The 14,779-nt window shown below is 33.6% G+C and overlaps 1 protein-coding gene across 1 annotated transcript in view; it reads right to left on the minus strand.

Annotated features, from left to right (window-relative positions):
- The window catches only part of LOC145675083 (sodium-coupled monocarboxylate transporter 2-like), an 80,770-nt gene that overhangs the window by 20,161 nt on the left and 45,830 nt on the right, over positions 1–14,779 (minus strand). Inside the window, exon 8 of the mRNA XM_081745452.1 lies at positions 8,752–8,935. Coding sequence (XP_081601578.1) covers positions 8,752–8,935 — 184 coding nt within the window. The remainder of the gene's footprint in view (positions 1–8,751; positions 8,936–14,779) is intronic.

Below are 14,779 nucleotides of genomic sequence, written 5' to 3' on the forward strand. Positions count from 1 at the left end.
CTTGGTTCGATCTATGCTCGCTCCAAGTGAACCTTGTGCTGGACAAACACTGTGTGCGTGGGTTTTCTCGAGGTTCTCCCGTTTTATCTCACTTTTTCATTCCACCATTTCATTCATTTCTTATCATCACTGTCTCCTTTAGCCTATCCGGCATAATCGTGGGACGTAAAACTTAAAAATTTCATTTCAAATCATTTCAATCAAAAAACAGTTGCAGGAAGTATGTAATTTCGAATAAAACAAACTACTATATACAATTCTGAGTATATTATTCTTTTGTGAAATTCTCGCGAACCTTATTTCTAAATTGAAGGGTAAGAAGACTAAATTCATTCTCTTATTATTATATATCCATTTCAATTGAAGCAGTTGGAATAGTTGGAAAAAAATAAAAAAAAACATACCCTATATTCCAGTGTGCAACAATCGGTATAACGCGCCACACTGGTGTGTCCAGCAAAGTGAACAGTGTGACGCAAACTTTTTCCTATTATTTGCAAGAATATTTGTCGAGTTCCTGTTATTTATTATTATTATTATTATTATTATTATTATTATTATTATTATTATTATTATTATTATTATTATTATTATTATTATTATTATTATTAACGCTTTTTCCATGGATCAGCTGTCTGTATAGGGTTAAGCAACCACAAGTATCACATTGAAGGAATGAGTGTAATTATTTACTTTAATAGTAATACAAAAGTCTATTTGCTTGTATATTCTACCGGTAATAACTGCATCCGTCTAGAAAGCTAGGACTAACAACAAAGGGATACCAAGTTGTGACCACACACCGCCCCAAATCGTGAGTGCCACAAGTTCTTTTCTACGCCTTAGAACAATAAGGGCTGTAGCGTTCAGGGAGAGAAACAACTTAATTCCATTGCAGTTATATGCTTATTAAATGTTAACTTATATTTATAAATTATGTAAGTGATCTTATCGTTTTTTGTTTATTATTATTAATAATAATAATAATAATAATAATAATAATAATAATAATAATTCTTATTATTATACATTTTTTAATACGTTGATTGCCATGTGTATGGAATTCCATACACACGGCTATCCTGTATAGTAGAGCGTGATTATTTTCCATACGCAAACAATGTAGATATTCCAAGTTTGTTGTGTTCGTTTTATAGGTGTGTATGTAATTAGATACATATGGCGTAGAAATCAAAATTTAATGTCCATGCCACGTATATGCAAAACCATACACAAAGACATTTATGAACAAAGACATTGAGTTTGAGTATAACGTCTTGTTCAGCAACGAAGCTATATGAGACGTCGGCCTACTGATTAACGTGGACTCCGAACCACGTGAGCTCTCGCCGGGAATCGAAGCCGGGTCTTCCACGCCAAAGGCGCGTACGCTAACCACTAAGGAGCTTATGAACAAAGACATTTATGAGCTAAAACAAAGGCGAAAACAAAGATGTGTGATGTGATTTTGAGTTTATCGTCCCTTTCAGCAGCGAGGCTATATGAGACGTGGACCTACTGATTAACGTGAAATCCGAACCACATGAGCTCCCGCCGGACGAAAACAAAGACCTTTGGAATTGACAATTGTTTGGACATTCCAGTCGAACCTACCTAATATTAACAACGTTTCTACGATAATTTCGTAACATTGTATTATTTCTTTTGTTGATTAGCTTGGTTAGGCTTATTTAAACACTTTCTTCTTTGCACCGACGTGTCACATCTCTTGGATGAAGATACACTAGCTCTCACTGGAAATCTAATCCAGAACCAATGCACTTGAACCATTTGACCACAACAAGCACATTTAAAAAGAAGTTTCGATTTTGTTCGGAAAATTGTGATTAGGTGTAACATTTAAAAATATATTTAAGAAAGGGTACGGAGTAAACGCACTGTACTTTCTCGCTCGAATTTTTTACACTGACTTATGTTAGGCTGCAACTGTTATTGAAACATTTATTTGGGAAATTGCGAATAAAATAATGTTTTGGAAAACTTTGCTAGAAGAAACTTCAGGCCCAAAAGTAAAGTACCCATTGGTCATATTTCCGTTAGAAATAACTTGATCCATATATTAGAATTATAAAGGATATAATTGTATGTGAACTATAAGCAAAAGCGTCTGAGTAATTTCTGAGAAAATTATGCAAAAAGTCACCCCCAAGAATAAATTATCCCTTGTGCATCTTTTCAGTACAAACGAGCTATGCTATATTGTTAGTGTTTTCATAAAACATTTATTTATGAAATACGAACACAATCGCCTGAGTCGTTCTTGAGAAAATCGCAGGGTAAAACTTACTGTCAAAAGTAATATACCATTTCTAGATTTTCCGGATGAGGGAATTATACCATATAGCTAGCTTATTTATGTAACACGTATTTATAAAATATGAACAACAAACGTATCCTGAATTGTTTTCAGGAAGGTCATCGGGAAAAGCTTACCCCCAAAGGTAAACTCTTCTATCGTAATTTTGACAGTATATCGAGTAATTTTTAAGCAAATCGACGGGAAAAATTTCACTGTCAAAGTAAACTATCTCTTTTGGATTTTTCTTTTCGGAACAAGCGAGTTGTACCATATTGTAAGATTATTACAGAAAATATTTTTACTGAAATTAGAACAAATTTGTCTCAGTTATTACTGAGACAATTGTCCCAAAAAATCAACCCTTGAGAAAACCACTTCTTCTGTATGTTATCGGAATAAACTATTTATGCTCTATGTTAGTTTATTAATGAAATATTTCTTTACGAAATATGAACAAAATTGCCTGAGGCGTTAATGGGAAAACCATCGGGGGAAAGCTCACCCTAAGATTAAGCTACTCCTTCGAACGAGTTGTCATATTATTAGGTAATTAATGATAAGTTTATTTATGAAATGTGGTTGAGAAAATTGTGCAAAAAGAACGCATACCATACAGTAAATTACACCATATATATTTTTTCAGAAAAATTATTCATATGTGGTGGAGATTTGTTAATAAAATATATATTTATCAAAAGTAAATAAAATCGTCACAGCTTTTTTTATTTGAGAAAATTGAATTATTTTAAATTTTAATCCTTCAGTAAATTATTCTTGCTTTTAGGTGTCGAAGGACATAAAATTCGAAAGATATTATGTTATTAAAACGTTATGTCTAGAATTCGGTGCAGATACGTTGAACAGTATGGCCTCTATTTGAGTGCGTGTAAAAGCGTGACGAACCGAGAGACAAATAGATGGACAGACATCGAAAAATCATTTTTTTCGATATGTAGGAGCCATGTAACTTGAATTTATTGAAATCTGGTATTCGGTTTTTATAACTATCACCACACTTTCTTCTTTCGTCGCTCGAATGTGAAAACGAATAGGCCTACACCGACACGTAATGTGATAATTTGTAATCCCAAAAATTTAATTTGTAATGTTTAATGTGTGGTTACTCTAGAAAAAAAAAGCTTATGCATGTTACATCATTTTATCAGTTTTTCATGCTACTGTATAATTCGGTACGATTATAGTTAATATTCATGGCATCTTTTGGAAGCATTCGCGTTCCTCACAAAGAGAGCTGTAAAATTTAGTTTTGTTTAAAGAAAACACTCTTGATTTTTTTCACACAGACTTGCATTTGTTGCACTTGTGGATATGAAACAAAAGGAGAGAGAGAGAGAGAGTCAATACTTTAAAAAGAAACACACACACAGAAACACTAGAACAGTTTTTTTTCTTCATGACAACGAGCTATCGCTGTGTCTGTGTTCCTCACGCTGTGTGTAAAGCTGCAGGTTGCTCTTGTTTTGTTTTTTCCTGTTCCTGACTCACAGACACTCGCAGTGAGTTGAAGCTGTGTAAAAACGGAGAGGGAACGGTTAAGCATACCATACCATAAACTAATAACATTCGCTATTAGTAATAAATAGTAAGCTAATTCTGAATAAATACGTCATCAGAAAAACAAAAAGTTATTTCATTATTATATTATTTCGTTTCTTATTAACATAAAAATTATACACTTTCTACAATGTTTTGTAAAGAAAAAAAATTGAACAGGACCGGATGGGATTCGATCTGGTGTCAAAACAGTATAAGAATTACTAGTCCGTCACTCTACCCACTTGACCACACAGATTTTCTTTTGTTGCCTATCTTTTTCTTAAGAAATAAATGCTCATGGCTATAGAGCATGTCACTTCCAAACTTAAGACAACAGTTTTTCTCTTTGTTTATATATTTCCGTATAACATCTTGATTACAGAAGCTAATTTATATTTGGCAGACAATTTACACCCTAGATTTAAGCCAATAAATGCAATATTTTACTCCAATTTCCAGTTCCTTGATTCAGCTCTTCTCCTACCAATCTTGTTATTCCCTCTGCAATCGTGCTGTGCTACTCCAAAAATTCCCTCGAAAACATTGTTGCCAGTATACACAAAACCGAACATAATTTTGTTTTTTGCTTATATTTTTATTATTTTATTATATTTTTTGGAAATATCTCCTTAGATGGATTGCTTTCTATTATCTCCACGTACTAATAACTGAATTTTACCAATAAACATATGGAAAATGGAATTATTGCGAAAAATTGTGAGTTACAGTATACGCGCAATATTTTTTGCGCATGGGAGTACATACTTTCAAAATTATTGAAGTATTCTCCTCAATTTTAACGCTTAAAAAGGGATATGATGTTGCCGATTGTCTGTAACTCTCAACATTAAACCTGCAATGGCTCATATTCACAATTGCATTACGAAAAAACATGAAAAATACAGTACGCACTTTTAATCAAGTACATTGTCCAATCTGATAGTGTAAATTACCTATACTATACTATATTATAAAGATATAGTAAATTCAACAGAAGTTGCGGTGGCTTAATGGTACAGCCTTTTTTTAATAAGCTCCACTGTTGTTCTGTTTGGTAAAATAAAATACATTGTGTATCATTTCTTTTCTTTCAAATTACGCAGTAATATTGATACAGTATTCATTAATCATAGTCGTAGAAATTTAGTTTTTATCTTTTAATTATTGTTATTTTTGCGATATCTGCTAAAATGTTAGATTTAAGATTAGTTGGAAAGCACACTAATTGTCTAGGTGTAATTGGGCATTCCTACGATAGATAAATGTATCTATCTGACAAAGAAACATGAATCACATCTGCACTAGTACTGTACATTAGTACAGGAGGCACAGACGAGTTTCAGTTCATAGGGATCAATAATAAAGACGTCAGGCTCAGCTTAAGGGTTTGAACATATGCATCAGGGCTATTTTCAAGACAAAACTGTCAACGATTTCGATGCAATAAAGTTCTTTAACTGAATTGCATTTCAGAGTTCTTGTATAGATAGGTAAGATAATTACATTTCTTCAGACTTTTTTAAAAACAAGCGTACATAGATGACCACGTTATGTGGTTGCAACGGTTACCTAGTTATTTGAGAGAGCACTTGTATGTAGAAATTTCAGTTTCCATGTGATAAAATACGTTTTAGAGATACGTCTAGTCATCACTTCAAGACGATAACTACCCAAAGAAGGAAACGAGTTTAAATATACCCAGGTAGATTCATTATTTTCATCCAACCATATACAGAAGCAATAACTAGTAAAAATGATACATTCAAAATGTAGATTAACCTGAATTGACCCACTTCAATTGAATTTTACCTATATTTAGTTTCTATAATAAGTCTTTAACCCTTTCACAGAGGAAGTCGACTTTTGTCGACAGAACCAAATTTCCTTAACATGCGAATGTCGACTAGAGTCGACGTGTTAAAATTTGTTTGTCCGTATCTTGGCTTTGTCGAGAGTAGTCGCCAAAGTTGTCCCGTTCATTTTTGTTTGTGTTCTATTGTTTTCGATAAACAACAGAAATTACACAGAAAACCTTTGGCGACTACAATCGACCAAACCCAAGATACAGACAGATTTTAACACGTCGACTATACACTAGTTAACAAATTTAAACTTTTTGTTTGTTACATGAGAAAAATCACCTGATCTTAAAGGAACTTTTTGCGCTGAATTCGAATATGCACTCGGTTTCTCTCCATCACGTACAGTTTTTCCGTAACAGAGGGATTTTCTGGAAATTCCCTCAAAAATTTCCCTTTTTCAGATATTTTATTTCCCTAGCTCCTGTCCCATTACATATAGTAACATAGAAATTATACCTAAGTATACCTTGATTTATATTTAATAAACCCTAAAAGTTTCGTAAAAATCGCTTTGTTCTTTCTAGAGAAATAAATATATTTGTATGTATACTGTGTGCACTATTTATTGCACCTGATAGTAATGCTTTCAGATCTCCTGAGTTGGGGTAAAAACGATTTGCTTTATTACTACAAACACAGACATAAAGATGAGTATTTACATTACTCAACAACACACTTGTATTGCTCTCTGTAAATTAGAAACGTGTATAAAAATAGAATGTACTTCCAACGTATATTTTTTTAAACGTACAGTATATGTATATCTTAATACATATATATTCAATTCTCCAAGTTTTTTCGTTTTGTTCATGAAATGGTTATCAATATTTGTTATCAAATGTAACAGACTGCAAAAGAACTTCCACTTCCCGAGCCCCCTACCAACTGGGAAGAGATATGGCCAAAAGACTCTGATGATGATCATGACCTTGATGAACCATCGACATCAACATGTACATCCAAGGATCCAACGTTCATCCCTGACTGTGTTCGCGAGCCACATTTCATCCGGCAATGTGAACTTAATGACCTAGTCCGTGATTTGCACCTGACAAAACAAGAGGCGGAACTTCTGGGATCAAGGCTCCAGCAGTGGAACTTATTGGATGCAGAAACGAACATATCAGTGTACAGGAAAAGGTATGTTCAATTTTCAAGCTATTTCTCAATGCAAGATAATGTGTGCGTATGTACGGATATAAATGGGTTGATGGCGGAGCTAGGAATTCCTTACGTTCCAGAAGAATGGAGGTTATTTATCGACGCGTCAAAGGTCAGCCTTAAAGCTGTCCTTTTACATAATGGAAATAAAAAACCTTCTATACCACTTGCGCACTCAGTGAAGATTAAGGAATCCTATGACACCATGTCAACTTTGCTAAATCTTATAAATTACAGGGACCATTGTTAGCAAATATGTTGTGATCTCAAGTTAGTTGGTATTTTATTAGGACTGCAGTGCGGTTACACGAAGTACCAATGTTTTTTATGTTTCTGGGATAGCCGAGCTGATGACAAACATTATGAAGTGAAGGAATGGGAACCTAGAGTGAATTACGTACCTGGAGAATGCAACGTCAAATACGCTCCTTTGGTAGATCCTAATAAGATATTACTACCGCCACTTCATATCAAGTTAGGACTTATGAAAAACTTTGTTAAAGCCATGGACACATCTGGTGAAGGTTTCAAGTATTTGCGAGATAAATTCCCTAACCTGAGTGATGCTAAGATTTCAGCGGGAGTGTTTATTGATCCCCAAATTAGGAAATTAATGCTTGATGATAGCTTTGACAGCAAATTAAACAGTGCTGAGCTAGCTGCCTGGACAGCATTTAAGTGTGTTGTGCGCAACTTTCTGGGCAATAACAAAGCTGAGAGTTACACAGAAATCGTACAGGACATGATACAGAAATACAAAGAGTTGGGTTGTAGGATGTCTTTAAAAATCCACTTTTTGCACTCCCACCTCAGCTTCTTTCATGCTAACCTAGGTGCTCTCAGCGACGAACAGGGGGAAAGATTCCACCAAGATATAATGGCAATGGAGAAAAGGTACCAGGGACGATGGGATCCTTCAATGATGGGGGACTATTGTTGGGGTCTTGTTAGAGAATGCAACATTTCTTACAAAAGAAGGAAGTAGTGTACGTTTTTGTAACCCAATGGAAGTTTCATATATTGTGATAGTTTTGATTGTCTTTTCATGACCTTTTGGTACATTTGTATTATTGTTTATTGTAAATTGTCACACTTGTAAATTATATTATATTATATTTTATATATGTGTTTGTGGTAATAAAGCAAAACGTTTTACCTCAACTTAAGAGATCTGAAAGCATTACTATAAGGTGCAATAAACAGTACACACAGTATACATACAAACATATTTATTTCTCTAGAAAGAATAAAGCGATTATTACGAAACTTGGAGGGTTTGTTAAATATGAATCAAAGTATACTTAGATATAATTTCTATGTTAGTATATGCAAGGGGACAAGATCTTGGGGTGTAAAATAAACGAAAAGGGAAATTTTTGAGGGATTTTCCCGAAAATCCCTCTGTTACGGGAAAATCGTACGTGATGGAGAAAAACCGAGTGCATATTCGAATTCAGCGCAAAAAGTTCCTTTAAGAACAGGTATTTCCTTTTATGTAACAAAACCTTTGTTAACTAGTGAATCGACATTCGCAGGTTAGGGAATTTTTTTCCGTCGCCTTCCACAGTGAAAGGGTTAAAGCAGTGGTTCTTAAACTTTGTCAGAACACAGTCTTAGTTTTTGAGTGTACCCGCAGTACATTAATGTCCGTGTTTGCAATATTGCTGTAGATCTTACAACTATTATCCTTTCTTGAAAATCTCTCAAAACACCATTTTTAGAATATTTTTCTTGTTCCAATTCATATTGAGTTTTATTACTTTCATTTCTTACCTTCATTATCACTTTGCCTTGGAACTTAACACATTGGTTAAAAACCAATACTTTAAAGTATTCTAAAGTTATTCTAACCTGAAGTACAGTTCCAAGATGCTGCATAAGGAATGCGAGAGCCAGTATCATTATTCCATATACAACTGCAATTCCCTTTATTAAAGACGCTTCCGTTTTGTCTTCGAGCTTCTTGCCCAAACATCCCAAAATGAAATCTCTCGCTGTTACAGTTGCCAAGGCATTCAAACCAGTTGATACGGTACTGCAAAAATTTGGAACAATGAATTACGATAAAGCAAAAATATGGAAGCTTTTTACTCATTATTCCATTGCATAACATATAAGGTGTTCATAAATGAGTGGTAGGGTTTCTTAAGCAAATCAATCAGATGTCAACTATCTCGGCATAGGTATATATTATGGAGACAATTGCCCTAGTTTGAGAGCCAGTAATGACTCCATGAAAATGAGTTTTGCATTTAATTTCATTTTTGTATTGTAAACGTTTGTTTTAAATTTAGACAAATAGATAAATACTTTTGCTAACATCTTGAACACACAATGTAGTTGAAACTCATTACATTAAATCTGTATTATTTATACGAGAGCATTCTAATTTAGTTCGATGAAAATTACACTGTGTTGCAGTGGTTTTCTTTCCTGCAAGTTATTCACTGATTGTAGTCGTATTTCGTGCCAGGATCTTAAAATCACAAGTCTTTCATCTGTATCAGCCTCCATTTTCCCAAAATTGGGGAAAGGGAGAATTTTTAATAATAAATTTTCTCTTCTCGAGCTGACAACACTTTCTGCTGTATAGTTGCAACACTGTATAAAAGTCTTTATCAATAGAACTATGGTTCACGGCTTTGACTTCCTTATATGTGATTTTCATGCAGGTGGAAGGGTTGAGAGGTTATGCACTGGAAATTTACAGCTCTTATTGTTGACAGTTGAACTTCTTGGACAAAGATAAAGGTGTGTTGCTGGATATTACACTTAGATTTTTTAAATTCTACAAAGTACTTGTGTGAGTATTGTGTGCAGTGAGTCTTGTCGGGAAATTGCTTGAATAACCCTAACAGATTCTGTTACATATGTGGAAGAGTGACAGTTAAATCCTATATTACACAGATAAAAGAAGATTGTGAAAAAAGCTTATGAATTGCAATTTGAGTGCAAATTCGGGGATCAGGATAAACATGGGCTCCACATGTGAGTTGTAAATCTTGTGCAGTAAATCTTCGGGGGTGGTTAAATGGAACACAAAGCAATGCCATTTGCCGTGACAGTGGAGTGGCATGAGTCGAAAGACCACACGTGAAACAGTTATTTTTGTTTAACAAACGTAACTGGAATAACCTCAAAATACCAATAAGTCAATCGTTATCAATGCATGTTCCACCGAGAAAGTGGTCGTTGGGTGATTCTGATGAATATGCAACTTCCGTAGATCGTGATTCTGAAATTGAAGAGAAAGATCCTATCTATACTGAAAAATTGTCGGAGCCGCAGTTAATATCTGAAAGTAAATTAAATGATCTTGTTAGGGATTTGCACTTGTACAAGTGCCAGGCTGAACTACTAGCTTAGAGACTACAAGAGTGGAACCTTTTAGAGGAGAACACAAAAGTAACTACGTATCACTTTCGCGAATGTGAACTAATGAAGTTTTTCGATTCCCACGAAGGTTTGGTGTTCTATGCAGATGTTTGCGGACTCATGTCTGAATTGAATGTTGATTATTATATGAATAACTGGCGGTTATCTATTGATTCTTCCAAATTCAGTGTAAAAGCCGTGTTATTACACAATGGAAATAGCCACCTTGCTATTCCGGTTGATTATGCTGTAGGAATGAAAGAAACACGGAAATATGAAGCTTACTTGAAAATCTTGAGTACCGGTGCTCGGAACATCTATGGCACAATTGTAAGGATTTTAAAGTTCTTGGCCTGCTTTTAAGGATGGAATCGGGGTATACGAAATATTGTTTTTTTTTTTTTTTTTTTTTGTACAAACAGGACAGCAGGGCAATCAATACTGCAACGTAAAATAATGACCTTCAAGGAAGTTTTTGACTACCAGACAAAAGTTTTAGTTATGAACCTCTTGTCAAACCGCAGAATGTGTACTTCCCTCCATTACAGAGTTAGGATTAATACAGATTTTCGTCAACCCTCTAAATAAAGAGGATGGTGGCTTCCGTTACCTGAACGCACTATTTCTCCACATCACAGATGCAATACTTAAGGAAGGGAGATTCGTTGGACTAGAAATAAGAAAAGTGATGAAAGATCCACAATTCGACGAAACCCTGAACAAAAACCAGAAAAGAGCGTGGGTTGCGCTGACGAATGTAGTAAATTATTTTCTGCGAAACAGAAAATCTGAACAATATGCCCAAATTGTTGAAAAACTGATACTGAGTTTACAAAAAAAAATGAGTTGCAATCTGTCTTTGAAACTTCATTTCCTCCAGAGCCACTTGGACTTCTTTCCTCAGAACTTAGGTGCAGTATCAGATCAACACGGTAAAAGATTTCATAAAAGAATTCGTATGTTGGAAGAAAAGTACTCGGGGAAATGTGTGGAGCTCTCTATGCTAGCTGACTATTGTTGGATTGTGCAAAGAGCACATGAGGGTACGTAAAAAAGAAACGCCGATAAGAACGTTTATCAGTTTGTGATACAAGACAGCTTTCTTATTTTGTTTTAGTAACAGAGAACATGAAAGTACGTACAAAAGGTAATGCCGTTAAGAACATTTTGTGAGGCAGTACAGTATTCTTATTTTATTTCACTTCTGTATGTTGTGTTTCAATATATATTTTATGTACATTTTAAGTTAATGTTTATATTTACGTTTAGGTCTTTGACCCATTATGATGTAACTATGATGTGCATGGATGAATCTACTCTCCCCAATAGTCAAAAAAATCTCAGGCGCATGGATGCCCATAAGATCTTTCCAAAGGGAACAAACCCCTGAAAAATACAAAATTTTGTCACAAAATCGTTCAAACTGTAGACGCAATTGCATAAAACCAGTTTTTCTAAATGACAAGCGAGGGGGCAAATGTTCCCTTGAGGCACTCACGGTCAGGCATTAGTGGGAATTTGAATATGCAAAGTGTCCTCTAAATTTTATACTGTTCCTTGAAAATTTAGGCAGTCTTTACGAGCTCTGTAATGTTTAAGCTCACATATTAATCATATATGTTAAAACTTTAATCGGCTATTTCTCAGAATTAGAGACTGATACAGAAATTCCAATTATATCACTCTAATCAACGTAAAAAGTTCTATAGCAATCATTCTTTTTCAGGAAAGAGAAAAAAGTTGAACATTTGTTGCACAGTGTTATTTATACCATTAGTGTAGTAGCACGATTAGTGTTACAAAGGATCGTAAAAGGACCAGAAATTTAAAAAAAAATGGATTTTTACCTTCCTATCCCAAGACCAGGGAAATATCGCAAAGTTTGGGAGAAAACGAAAAACCTTAGTTTTTAACGTTTTAGTAATTCTTCCTTACACAGTCGTTGAGATATCAAACGTAGGGGCACGAGGACAAAGTTTTCCAACCCATTACAGTCCAATTTTATATACAAATTTTTTAACACAATTATTTTGCCTCTTTTTCCCCTTTTACAAAAGATACTGCGCTATATTGTGTATTGCTAAATTAGATTAAATTATGAATGATTATAAGATTTCTGATTAAATATTTTGTATACAAAAATTCTCAATTTTGTCATTTAAGGACGTTAGTTTTAATGCTAAACAGCGCATAGATTTTTTTGGACATATAATCCGATTACATTTAAAATTATAGAACACATAATTACATTCTCATAAAGAACTTATACGTAAAATTACACTACATATAATTACATTTAATTATAAAAAAATTATGTCAAACTACACTACACATACTCATTATTAAGAAGTTATACATGTATCTAAAAATACACTAATTTCTACTCAAATATTTTAGTTTTTATGGCTTTTAACTGTAAAGAACATCCCTACTTTTAAATAATTATATAATAATTATAAGTGAATATATTGGTAGTGGAATATTCTACTAACGTTGTTTGCAATTGGAAATAATGATTTTAAAAGTCAGATCACTGGAGATAATTTAATCTGTACAAATGTCCATTAATTTTAAATATTAGTTGTGTGTTGTTTTGAACATCTTTCAAAATAACATTGAAAAAGTTAGTAAGAATAAATTTGCTTTGAGGTTCCCTACTAACAATTCGCTTTTTTCCTTGAAGCGTCTTAAAATTCATCTTATATGTTCATTTTTAAAGAAAAGTTGGTGCTTACATACCGATTAGAGTGGTCCTTTAAGCAGTCATAACGCATAAACAATTTCTTTCTCTTTATGTCTTGTAGCACTTGTTCTGTATTTTCATTGTATCTCTGCGGTAATAGTATTTTATACCTTCCATATAAACGGGCTAATACTCTTTCAACAGTATATTTCAATTGAATCAATTTCCATAAGGTTATCTCATATGGTTTGCCTTTCTTTAGACCTTGTAAATTAACAATTCTTAAGACTTTAGTATAGTTTTTCTTGTTGAATTGTTACATCATTGTTTACTACATAGTAAATTTATTACATCCTAATCCTAACTCTATATAAAACTACATGAACTGACAAAAGGGTACTTCCGGTTGACGTGGGAACATGGCATGATGATGAGTTGAAATATGGCATGATTGTAGCTTTCCGAGACTAACGCACAGAAAATTTGCCAGAAATAAATATTTTTCATTTTTAGAGGTCTAAAGGAGCAATGAAGAAATTCCCCACGTTATTTAAATGGACATGCTTTTAATCTAATCTCATATTTTAGGTACTTTAAATTGGAATAAAAGCTTGAAATTCGGTATGCCTGTAACGTTTATGTTAGCGTTATCCAAGTAAATCAGCCAAAATTAAATCTTCCAAGTTTAGAGTGGTTTTATGGGAAACTGAAAAACCGTTCCCATGTTATTTATATGGGACATCTACACCTCAAAATGTTTAGGCACTTCCGGCAGAATTAGAATAATGAAATTTGGCATGGTTCTAGCCTTCCGGTACTAACCCACAGGAAAATTGCCAAAAGTGATTTTTTTAGCTCTGAAGAGAATATGAAGAAATGTCCATGTTATTCAAATGGACGTTTTCTTTGGATACAAAATATTATCTTTTATGTAGTTGAAATACGAAAAGAAACTTGAAGTTTGGTAGAATTTTGGGTTTAAGAGGTGCGAGGCTGTAGGCCAAGTAAACACGGGGGTCAGGGGCGAAGTTCACAGCTCTGCTAAATTCAGGAAATCTTAAAAGTAAATGCACGAAATTCACTGTTGATGAAAAACTGGGGGTCTAGGGTCGGAGCCCCCAGCTAGCCAAAGTATATTTTTATAAAACTTATTTTATTGAACATATCCATAAAAATCAATACAAAACACATTATAACATAACCTATTTAAAATTCTTCATTCACTTTCTCACTCATTGCATAAGCTTTCTGATTTATTAAAATCGCATAACAAATTGTATTATTAGCTACAGCATCTACCAAGTATACAACAATTTTTATATGTGTTCTTTCATTTACAGATTCACTTTTCCACTACAATCAATTACATGCATCGGTCTATTTTTGATGAATTCATTTCGATCATAATACATTTCTGTGTTTCTACTTGTTATTCTCTTAAATGCAATATAATGTTAATACATCTTACAATACTCATTTTTAGCAATATCTAAATTTCTATTTTCTTTAGGAAACACCTGATTCCGAGCATTTTTAAAATGTATGTTTTTCACTTTACAATGATCAAATTTATTAGCACGTATAGTCTAGTCGACTTAAACAGTTTGGAAAGTCACAATTACAAAATCACGCATATCGAATTGTAGTTACATCAAACGAAAAGAACGAGTCTGTTTCATCCTTTTGAATGCGTTGATACAATTTAAACGAATACATGGTTTTCGGTTCTTTTAATATTTCTAACTTACTCTCATAATTAGTATTGTTCAACAATTCGACCATTAGTATTGTTATTTCCATATTATTTATTGTTATTTTTTC

This window comes from Thermobia domestica, chromosome 18 (genome assembly GCF_964235325.1).
Source record: "Thermobia domestica chromosome 18, izTheDome1.hap1.1, whole genome shotgun sequence".
NCBI lineage: Eukaryota > Metazoa > Arthropoda > Insecta > Zygentoma > Lepismatidae > Thermobia > Thermobia domestica.